Source organism: Lepisma saccharinum, chromosome 1, assembly GCF_977018435.1.
Source record: "Lepisma saccharinum chromosome 1, izLepSacc3.1, whole genome shotgun sequence".
NCBI lineage: Eukaryota > Metazoa > Arthropoda > Insecta > Zygentoma > Lepismatidae > Lepisma > Lepisma saccharinum.
Window position 1 is genome coordinate 9,710,212 of NC_139229.1, and position 12,452 is coordinate 9,722,663.

At 37.4% G+C, this 12,452-nt stretch overlaps 1 protein-coding gene across 2 annotated transcripts in view; it reads right to left on the reverse strand.

Annotated features, from left to right (window-relative positions):
* Positions 1–12,452, reverse strand: part of unc80 (unc80, NALCN channel complex subunit) — a 310,307-nt gene that overhangs the window by 136,929 nt on the left and 160,926 nt on the right. For both annotated transcript variants that reach the window (XM_083128968.1, XM_083128960.1), the window contains 4 exons: positions 11,599–11,734; positions 8,197–8,382; positions 4,052–4,287; positions 2,341–2,579 (listed from right to left, as the gene is read on the reverse strand). In XM_083128968.1, coding sequence (XP_082985094.1) covers positions 2,341–2,579; positions 4,052–4,287; positions 8,197–8,382; positions 11,599–11,734 — 797 coding nt within the window. The remainder of the gene's footprint in view (positions 1–2,340; positions 2,580–4,051; positions 4,288–8,196; positions 8,383–11,598; positions 11,735–12,452) is intronic.

The window sequence follows — 12,452 nt, forward strand, 5'->3', positions numbered from 1 at the left end:
AATCGCATACAGCGCCGCCGCTATTCGGCGATTTCGTGCAGTTTGCAACTTCGTAACAAGTTTGAACATGCAGGCACGCTCCCCATCAAGCGGAATGCTGGCATAGGTATTGTTGTAGGGCTATTATCTATCTATCAGCATGTTCGAAATGGGCAAGGTGAAGGAACTTAGTTCCGATCTGAAGGATGTTATTATAAATTTGGCCCTTAGAGGTTATTTGTTAAGAAAAATTGGACAAACAGTCAATAAATCACACTCCACAGTTCAATACACAGTAAACAAATTTAGAGAGGAAGGTTCAACACAGAATGTGCCAAGAAAACCAAAAGAGAGACGGTTGAATAAACGTGATGAACACTTTATTTTCAAAAAAGTGCGAGAAAACCCCCGACTAAGTGTTCCTCAGTTACGACCGTTAGTAGAAAATGTTGCTGGCAAGATGATGTCCGATCAAACTGTCCGACGTGCCTTGTGGAAGCTTGGATATTATGGCAGAATACCACGAAAGAGGCCGTATGTTGAATCGCAGGAATGGACTTTCATTCGCGAAAGAGCACATCCACAAGGACCAGGAATTTTGGGATAGTGTCATATGGTCAGATGAGTGCAAGATTAATATATACGGGTCAGATGGGATAAATAGGGTCTGGAGAAAATCAAATAAAGACAATGATCACATTAACACAGTTCCAACAGTTAAACACGGTGGTGGGTCATTAATGATTTGGAGCTGTATGTCGTCCAAAGGTGTTGGTACCATCCAGTTTATTGATGGTATCATGGATGCATATGTTTATGTGGACATATTGAAGAACAATGTAAAGCAGAGTGCCCAAAAAATTGGACATGCTGCATATCTACAGATTCCAACAAGACATTGACAATAAACATAAGGCACGAGTTAACATGAATTGGCTAATATGGAATGTGCCCAAACTACTACAAACACCAGCTCAAAGTCCAGACTTAAATCCCATTGAGCAATTATGGGCAATTTTGAAGCGGCGAGTCCACAAAGCAGGCGTGAAGTCCAAAAAAGAGTTGAAAACTGTCGTACAAGCCGAGTGGAATAAAATAAGCTCTGAAACATGTCGGAAACTGGTTAATTCTAAGAACAGGTGTCCAGCAGTAATTAAAGCCAAGGGATACGCATCAAAGTTTTAAGAACTGTCAGTCAATTTGCTCTGAATATACTTTTTATTTTATATTATTAAGTGTACGAATAGAAAAGTTGTACAAAAAATGGCATGTTTCTCTTTCAGTTTCATTTAATTCATTATTGTCACTGGTTATACAGAATTTGGGTAAGATTTTATGTTTCTAATGATATTAGTTATTGAATTGTAAAGAAACAATTTCAAAAGAGTGCATTTCCTTTCAGATATTAAAGCATTTTCTTTGAAAATCCGTGTGTACGAATAAGAATGTTACATACTGTATATTCATTTATATTTTGCCACATGTTTCCACCCTGTGACCCTTACAATGACATTTTTTCCCCAGTTTAGGGCTGGGTCTGTAGCCCCCATAAATCATGGGCTGAAACTTTGCTTTCATTAATACGAACTTAGTAACCTTCAATATAAAGTGTGTCCCAAAATTATTGCAGGATTCAAATTGGGTGTAATTTTCTTTTTCTGCAGGGTTGCTAGCATTCTGCAAGGTCACATGTTGTACTAAATATGTTGCGGTTAGTCAATATGGAGCGCTACATGATGGAGGAGAGAGTGACGATCATTAGAATCCATTGCAAGTATGGAGAATGTTTCGCTGAGACTGTGTGCAAATTAAGTGACATTTTCGGTAGGAGAAACTCCCAAAAAGAAACAACTGTGAAAAGACTAGTTGAAAAATTTGAACAAATAGGTTCAGTTGGAAACAACAACAACAACAAAAAAAAAAGCAGGCTGATTTCATACCGAAAGTTCAGTTGAAAACATAGCTACTATGAGCGATAGTGTGGCAGAGTGTCCTGAAACCATCATCGGCCTCTGCAACTGGAAATTTCAAAAAGTACAATGCAATGGATTTTAACTTATCCTATTCCATATTTAAAGGCAATGTTTACCCTTTCACATAATGTGATAACTTTGCCAACTAATAAATAAATAAAATGTTATTTTCTTAAATTAAATCTGCATTTCTTTAGGGTCACCTTTTATTAATTTCTTCATATTCCTTCACATAATTTCTTTCCTGAATCCAAAGCATTAAAATTACACTAAAGTTTTTGTAATTAACCTGGCAACACTACTCACCTTTGCCAGTGCCTCAGGCACATGGCCCTGTGGTCACTCCACAGAGCTTGCTCTGATGAAAATAAAACCAGAAATAACTTACTCAGAGGCGAGAGAAGAGAACTCGGGTCGACACAGAATCCCACGTAAGCATGGAAGAAGTCCAGAATATCAGTTATGGACTGGTTGTGGACCATCTGTCTCAGAAAGTGAGAGAACTGCTTCTGGCTGGCTCGGTGAAGCTTTCCGAGTATTGTTTGAGCCTGAGAACGAAGAAAATCAGCTGGAGGTCCCCTATGGCCATCTCCACACCCTTGAGGACATCCCAAGTGTTTATAAACTCTGAAAGCATGATGAATACATGTTAGTATTGGTGAAATCACTATATGAGGATCATTAAAAAAAAATAATAATAATTACATGCTCATAACTGCCTACTTGTATAATTGTGGAGGATGAGGTTATTTATTCCTTTGTAATAGTCTCCAGCCGAATATAGCACATGTTGCCAAATTTCTGGCAATTTCCTCACACAGTCAGAGGAATCATTTTTCTGCATATCACTGAAGGACAGCCCTAAGGCCTGCACCATTATCATTGATGGTCTCATCGTTGAGGATCTTGTGCTTCCAAAACATGTTATAGTTGCAAGAACTCATGTCCAGCTTATAGGGGTATGCTTTAGCATTCCACCAATCCGACCGCTCAAGCAGTTGCCCTGCTGAATTTGCAACATGGCACCTTAAATTGTGATGCAGCACAATCGGATGTTTCGCAAGAAGCATTGGCCGTTTCCTAAGAATAGCTGGATGAAGGTAACGCTCCAGAAAGCTACTGTAATATTCACTATTCACAGTAACTCCTTTCAGTACTGTGTAATGGGCCTCCCCAATGGCGTAGTGGTAAAGTTGTCACCTTCTAATCAAGGGGTCACAGGTTCAATACCCAGTGGAGGCACAGTGGTTTGTATCCCACTTTAAACTGTAGGTCCAGTCCCAGTTAGCCTATATATGCATAAAGTGGACTTAAAACAACATACCAAACAAACATACAGCACTGTGTAACAAAGGAAAACAACTTCATAGTCATAGGCAACAAGAAGTATAATTTTAATGTTGCTGGGTGCTTGTTGGAACTTTCACGGTCTTGGCAAGTCAATATGGCACTTAATCACTGTTTGATATTGATGTGCCTCTTCATGACAGGCTTGCACAAGTTATCTGTGACACATAATGACATTTCTTTCATGTGCAACTTGAATTTTAATGCATGCAATTTTTTGTGAGAATATTGTTTTAGGATGGACAACTCAATATGGCTACATTCAGTGCAGTGCTGCCACCACACATCAATCTGTGGAACTACGACATGTCACGTGTAGAGGCAGGAAGAAAGCCATTATCTGAATTCACAATTAATTGTTGCTACCAGTGACAAACAGTGAACATATTGTTCAGTAATCACAGTCTTTAAATGATCCCCATAATTAACACATGTAGTATATAAAAGGACCAACTTTACTCAGGAATTTCTTTAAGACTCCCACAATATTTGCAAAGCTCAAGAAGGCAAAAGAAGCAATTGACTGCAATTAAAATCTGGAGTAAAACCTTAAAGTATGTGTGAACACTGACAGGTTGAAAGTGCATTGTATATACTTGGAATGGATACATAAGAACACATACAAACACACATGTTTGATCCCTGTTTGAGTCATAATTTTCACATAACTTGTACATGTATAACTATAGCATAGAGTTATAAAAAAATGGTTACTACTGACCTAATTAGAACAGAATTGTATTGGTACTAACCTGATAATACAGCTCATGACTAGATTGTGTGGCGTGAATTTTTCACTCAACTTAGACTCCTTCTTTTCCTCGCTCGAGTCATCATTCCTTTTTGACTGGCTGTGGGATCGTCCGGCTTCCTCCCTCAGGCACTGTTTGAGCACCCCAAGTTCCAGTAGGATTTCGAGGATGTTGAGAATGGTGTCGCACACACGAAGAGTACATACGTTATCTCTCATCGCAACCGAGTGCACAGCCTGCAAGTGGGAAAGTATGCAAGTAATTGACACAGAAGGTATCTTAACATTAATATATGAATGAATGTGATATGAAAAATTTGTTAAATGTCAAATTATTATCCGTACCAGCTAACTGTAGACCCCGCGAACGAGAACAAGTCTCTGAGCAAGTAGTGACGCGAGACGACTCCACCAATGAACAGTGAGAGAAACGGAATTGTGTAATGGGCGATGGGACTTAACCACTTTCCAATGCAGCGTTGCAAACTTTTGAAAAGGATAATACCAAACGCACATGGCAAACGGACCGCATTTTTGTCTCCAGGTCCGTACAATTGGTTTAAGAATTTCTTAGGGAAATATTAGGGATAAAACTGCAAGAGCGAATTTTGACAAGCCGTGCATTTAGCGTACAGACTAAGGTCTGGATCATACGTCCGTACATGTACGGTCAGAACCGTACGGTTGGTAATGCTGCACTTTCACCACTCGATTTTCGTCCTCCTCCTCTGCCGATTATGCAATCCTGCTCTACAGTTAGTTGGGGCAGGGTATAGTTGGGCACTTTTTATATTGGAGTTGCAGCCGAATAGATACCACTGTGAACTAATACTGAATGCTGTTAATCTTATGCTTTAAATATTAAAAAATTACACCAAAATATAAAAATACCTGATACATATCCACAAAATACAGTTTTTCCACATAATATTGATGTAAAATCAATGGAAATTTCAAATTTTACATAATTTTCAGGATAACTACACTCTGGAAAATTGTCATGTGGAATTTTTGCTGACTTCGCAAAAGGCCAAAATGCTTGAAAAGTATTGCGCTGGTATAGCTGAACAAAATGCAATCGATACTCTCCAACATGGTGCTACAGGATGGGTGTCTACCAAAATAAGAAATCCAAAATTCTTGACCTTTTTCGCAGTTTCTTTCTTAACATTTATTTAACCGCCCCCTACTTAGGTATAGTTGGAAATTAAGAAAATGGATATCTTTATTCAATGAAAAACCCCTACCACAAGGTCCGCTAAAATAAAAACTGAAGTTTTACTTTAACAAGAGATTTAGACTTCTTTCAATTATTATTGCATGTACAAATTAATGTTTCAGACTTCATCCTGGATGGGGAATGGCCACATTACTTTATTTAATACTTTTGTAAAACTTCACGTATTCAAGAATATAATTCTTAAGAAACAATGTGAACAAATCTTAACCACAGCTAAACACAATTTTAGATTTCCAAATATTCCATTTTATCAAATCCCAGTACAGGTACATAAATTCACTATATCATGAAAAATATTTTAAAATTCCCTCAAGCATAATTCCTTGACCTTTTCTCGACTTTCTTGACCAACCTGTTGATTTCTTGACTTTCTTGACAGGTAGACACCCTGTTCTGGTATCAGTTGATACTAGGGATGGTCACAAAATCTTGATTTTGAATTATCTGTTATCAGAATATCCATATTTCAAATTATCTGATATCCATTTCAGATGCAACGGATAATCTGGATATCTAGAGAATTCGGATATCCATATACCATATTTACTCATGAAAAATGCACACTTTTTTCCAAAATTTTTGCCCCAAAAACTGTAGTGCACATTATGCACAAAATAAATCAGGCAGCCAACATGAAACCGTACAGGGTCATTCCATGATTTTGTGACACTTCCATTAATTTTTCATGTTTACGGAACCCTATCATGTTATATATCATTGTAAAGCTTAAATTCTGCAGTTTCTAAATATGGCAACAGTATTACATTCAATATGGTGACACTAATGTGCCATGCGGTTGAAATAAGCTCATCACAAAATGAGGGAATGTATATGGTACTTTGGATAAAAGAAAATATAAGAAAAAAGAAAATAATTAAAATATATTATTGGCCAAATAATATGACATATATGGAAGAAATCTTGTGCTGCTAACTGTTAGTTTGAGGGTCCTGCATGTGCCTCATACAAATATTATGTTAATCACAGAAAAATTATATATGTTGAAGTTATTTTAGAAAAAGTAAAGAAGGAATGAACAAAACCATGCATAAAAGTTTAAAGGCCATTTCTCACGATTTTTCACTTTGTAATATAATGTTCTGTGACACCAAGAAAAGCAGTGCCATTCTGGCAGAATTCGAGCATGCACCTCCTGTCACATGGGATGCGTATCAGCAGTATTTGTTGGGCGAGAAATAATAGAACATTACTCCCTGAGCACTGCAAATCCATAAGGTAATTTTGATCTCGCTTTCTACTATTACAGAATAAATAAGGTGGTTAAAGAGTGAAAGCTTTGGGATGCTAAACACACTGGAGGTGGTGTGGGTTAGTGGCTTATTGTTTACACAAGAGGATATTCTCATCTTGGTTCACATAGCAACAGGTGACACATTGAATAGGTATGGTGTCATTCACTCTTGATCGGCAAATGACCTACAAATAAGAAAACTATTTCTTGAACCTGGATAGTAGTGTGCATTATATATGAGACATAACTGTTTGTCACTTTCCCCATCAAAAACCAGGGTGCGCATTATACACTCACACACATTATACATACATAAATACGATAATACAAATATCTGGATAATTCAGATATCCTGATAGAACAGATTTCATGAAGGATTTATAGGAAGTTCATACAGTAAAATATGAAAATGACAAATAAAAGAACGTGTGGATAGCCTGAAGAACAGACAAATGAAACAACTGTCTGGATAATCCGGATATCCAGATAATTCAGATCAGGGGTGCCCATCCCCTCCCCTAAGGCCAAGGATGCACTCCCCATCAAATCGTTCATCAAAATCCCCACCAAAAGAATTGTTCATTATAACCCCCCCCCCCACACACACACACACACACAAATATAGTTTGGATAAACATGCAGTAACTGATTTTTCTTTGAATTTCGATTATTTTACTTCATATTTTCAAAAATTAAGTTTTCGCAATACGTAAGTTTTAGACAACGAAAGCTGACAGTATGTTACAATTATCCAGTCAGTCGTAGCACAGAAACACATACAAGTGAATCAAATCCTGACTGAAATCTTCCAAAACTAAAACTGAAGTCTGCTTGTCGAAAGTTCCAACTCAGAGCAGATTCGGAACTACCACAAAGAAACACCAGACAGTTTACCCCCGGGCAATATGCCAACAATTGAAATACACATGAAATTTGAATCCTTTCATTGCAGTTGAAATTAAAAGACTGAAAAAGAAAAAGCACGGCTCACTTTCATGTTTACTAACATAAAAAGTGAAAAACTGCTCAGGCTCACTGTCATTGTTAGTGTACTGAATCAAACTTATTCTTAACAGTTTGTATGCGTAACTAACCTTGTATTTAAGCGAACAGCACACCAGCCCCCTTTATAAACCAATTCTAAAGGTATAAGAGGTGGTGTTTCATTTCAACCCAATTGCCACCATCACCCACAGGTAGGAAGAAAAACTAATAACCATAACTAAAATTCAATAACAAGTCAATCAAACTAAACGATTCCCCCATTTGTGTGTGAAGATACATAGAATTGGTAGCTAAACTATACATTTTGGCCCCCCCAAAAATTCCCATGACGTGCCTGCATCATGAATCCCTCCCCCTTTGGGCACCCCTGATTCAGATAATCCAAATATCAGATATTTGGATAATTTAGATATCCAGATAATCCATATATCAGTATATCTGATGCCCAGATATTTGAAATCTGGATAGAAAATTATCCGATATCTGGATAAAAGTTTATCCAAATTTGGCAATCCCTAGTTGATACCGATACATCAGCTCTTGCAATTATGTTCTCGCAATTAATGTTTTTATTTAACTAGAATTTTCTCACACTACTTACCTACAGTACGTACTTGAACAATTTAAGATAATATGAATTTTGACTTACCTTCAGCACAACCTGGTAATCAATGTCTCCATCCTTAGTGATGTAACACATTGATCCCGGAGCTTCGGGAATTTCCTCCCCTGTATATGTGATGTTGGAATCCGTCTGAGATCTTGTTAAGCTAGGCTTACGTTCCTGTTGTTTGCCTTGCAAGCTTATGATGTCCAGCTGACTGTCTATGGAACCCTGAAATGCAATAAAATCATCATTTATAGCCTACTTTAGCAGGGTGAGTCAAAAGTCCCTGACCACTCCTTGTAAAATTAAAGGGAGTGTAGATTACAGCAATTGGTCATGGTAGTAATATGTTAGGCCTAGGGGGAAACATTTTGGTACATGACAACATCTGCCATCTTGGATCCAACTTCATTTCTTTAAATGGGAAGGAGAGCATGTGGGGTATGGTTTTGGGTTAGAATTTCACCAGGAATTCAGTGGTGAAGTCAGATTTATGAAAACTTGAATGGTAAGGAAGTTATGTAGAATGGAAGGTACAGTCAACCTCACTGAAATCTATCAATACCAATTCTGAGTGGTAAGAGTGGCCAGAGTGGAACGAGAGTTCGGGTTGGAATGGTGATGTGATGGAGGGGAAAGTGGAACAGCGAAGGAGGGGAAATAACCTTCATGACTTCTTGAACTGGAGTTGATCGCCAGTGCTGGCTGGGCAACAGGACGTGTTTTGCCGATTTTATAGGACCCTGGTTTTAAGGTCTCATGGGAAATGGGGAACTTTCTTTAAAACAGGATTTTTAACATGTGGTTTTTAGACAGGAATGTTGGCAGTGATTATTTTAAGTGTTTAAGGTTTCTAACCTAATCCTTTTTAACACTTCGTGATGCAGCATAATGATTAGTGCCTAGAGAAAATAAGAACCTGAAGAAGGGGGCAGAGTTGTACCCCAAAACATTGTTTGCAAAACCTCATACTCAATCACGTAAGTAAGTCCAATTTTATACTAGTTTAGTATTGATTATATTATATAGTAAGTAACACGCACTACACGCAAATTATTTTAATTATAACAAGTTTATAACTGAAAGCAAAATGCTGTATATTTTGATACAAAATGACTTGCTAATAGTGTAATAGTGTATCAATCTAAGATAGGAAAATAATTAGTGCAAGTGTTAAAGTATTCATTCAATTACTTATATATGTAATCACAAAATATTAACTTTGATACAATTAGGGTGAAAAATGGTTCTCAAAAAACTTTTCTCTCAATGTTTTTTCTTTATATCTCCCGCAAAAATGTAATATTTAGGGAACTGATTTTTAGGTAAAAACATATATTTTTTGTTACTTTGGAAGTCAACCATACTCGGTAGGAGTGCGAACCATATGGCTGCAAAGTAATATGCGAAGTCTTATTTCCTATGGATAATTTTACCATGAGCTCATGAAACACATATTTATAAGTCATAAAATGTACATATTTTAGACATTTCAGGCAAAATAAAGTTTCCAAATTCTTTGTGCAAATGCATATTTTGGAGTTAATGCATAAAATAAACGAAATACATGGCAAACAGGTACGTATCTAGAAATATATTTCAGAGGGGGGTCCGAACCAATGTCCCAGAAATAATAATAATACTTTTTAATTAAAATAATTAAATTATGATTAAAATATAATAAAATATTACATTAATTAATATTGTATTGTTATTACAGCATCAATAGGTTAAAAAGACTGTGTAAGAATAGAGATATATCAGCACGTATTCATTATCTAGCTTGCATGTATTCAAGCTCACCAAATTTTTTTATGAAAACAAGGATATTAATGTTAAATAGATAAAGAATTGAATATTTATTGAATAACAAAAACGACATTAGGTGGCTCAGTCGGTAACACGTCTGACTACCATGCTAAAGGTCCCGGGTTTGATCCGGGATTCAAATCCGGGAACTTTTCTAACGTTGGAAGCGACCCCGGCGTCCACCCAGCATCGAATAACATGGGTACCCGTGGGGAAACCTTGAGGGGTAAAGGCGGTCAGGGGCGTGGTGCTGATCACATCACCCCCACTCACGACCGGATCAAGAAAGTGTGGAGCGTTACCCCCACACCCCCTATACACCTTCATGGCATGGTGCTAAGCACAGGGGAACACTTTACCTTTTACATTAGATCCAGTTGATTAAAAGTAAAGTTTCTGATTAATACTTTATGCATATTATCATAAGTAGAAGAGTGCATAAATCTTCTTTGATACTGTCCTTCAAAGCCATATAATTCCAATCTAATCCTTGCCTTCCAGTAAATTTGAAGAAAAGAACTAAACATCGATTATACAACAAATGCAAAACAAGTACATTTTCATTATTTAATTTATGTATTTTTTAATTCTTTCAGGGGTGGAGGGGTCTGGATCCCCTTGACCCTCCCCCTAAATACATCCTCGATGGTAAAGCAGTAAATTACTATTCTTTCCGGGTCTCTACAACACACTGGTCACTACTGATACAGCACCTACAGACCTACGATTTAAAGTGGGATCTGAACCACTATGTGCCTCCAGCAGGTGTTGAACACAAGACCTCTAAACATGTAGGTGACATTGATGATGTTAAGTGTGCATGACATCATGCACTTCAAATGTGTACATCTGACTACATGTGATGTGAAAAGGTCATTTTTCCCAATAGAAGTCATTGTTCAGAGATAATGGGCATGCATTTTCAATGAATAATTTGGAAATGTGCTTTGTTGTTCATTGAAGTTAACAGAATGCAACAAGGAACTAACACCCTGCTGCCACTGATGAGTATCTATTTCGTTTGACAGAACATTGAATGAAAACATTTTTTTATTTTTAGCCACTTATTTCCGCTGTTTGTGGAACATAGTAAAATAAATATTTTTCAATTATTTAGCGCTTAAAAATCTACTCTCTAACAATATTCAGCTCTCCACTGGAATATACTGTACCTGGCATTGTAATTGTCACCAAGAGGCTGGTTCTGTTGCAGTTTCACTGGCTGGGACAATTTCCCAACAGCAGCAGTGAAAAATTACAAGCCAGAGCTATTGCTAGGCAGATTTCACAGCAAAGCAACAGGTGACAAGCAACATGCAACAAGAATTCACACCAAAGCGAGAAGCGACACTAGCCCATTCAGTCTACAGCAAACCATTCACTGTGCATGCATGAGCAAGAGCACAAGGCAACACGATGCACAGATTGAGAAAATGGGCCAGTCAGAGCGACAGGCAAGTGATAAGTGATACGTGCAGCTCCTCACGTTGCTTCTGTTTGAAAGGTTCAATTGATTACTGAGGGTTCATTTCAAATCAACTGTCGCTTGTCGCTTTGGTGTGAAATCTCCTGTATGGCAACATTTCCGTTGTATTTTTTATTGAAATTTCAGAGGCATTAAAACAAGCCAATTACCTGTCTCCTCATGTAATCAGGAGATGGCGTTGGTGTATGCTCCGTTACAGTGATGATTGGATTCGGAATAGTGTGTGTCTGGATCACAGGAAGCCTTGACAGTTTCGTTTTTTCAGGATGACTTTCTCCGATGTACCTAGAAAGAGAAAAAATTCAAGGATCTCACACTAAATGAACAAATTAAAAGTAACTTTGCTTTCTTTTAAAATAATTTCATGAAGAATTACAAGAATCACTTATAATTCTATGAAAGCATCTTTGGATAGAACTCTAAAATGAAAGCTAGCTGTGAAATTACATTCATGGATTGATTATCTGTACAGTTGTGAAAACGAGTTTCAATCACAATAAGGAAACTGTAGCTGTAAAGTGAAGCAGGATTATAAACAACATTACAGTGAAACAGTGTTATAATTTCTGAAATTAGTTGTTGTTCTGTGGTATGATGGAAACTTGTTTCCCTGACTGTATAATTCCCTATGTTACAAATGTGTTCAAAGCCAAATTACAAGGAATCTATTGGGTACTTTCACATGCGTTGATCTCTGACAGTAAAGAAAGTGTGATGAAAAGATTCTCTCGAACTATCGATCAGGTGAGATATGGAAAAGATTCCAAGCTTTTGAGAGCTAACGTCACTTTCATCTTTAGGGTAGAAGTGCAGTCCTGAGCGTCAACCCAGTGTATATACATTCATGGAGGGGTGTTGTCAGCAAAGATGGCAGACCAATCGGGTACCATGTCTGCACTGCTGGTCCACTATAGCTAGCCAAGCTGGGTCCAGTTCGAGTCCCGTGTCACGATTGAGATTCTCTTTTTTACCATGAATATCTTTGCTTCTTGTATTATGAGGT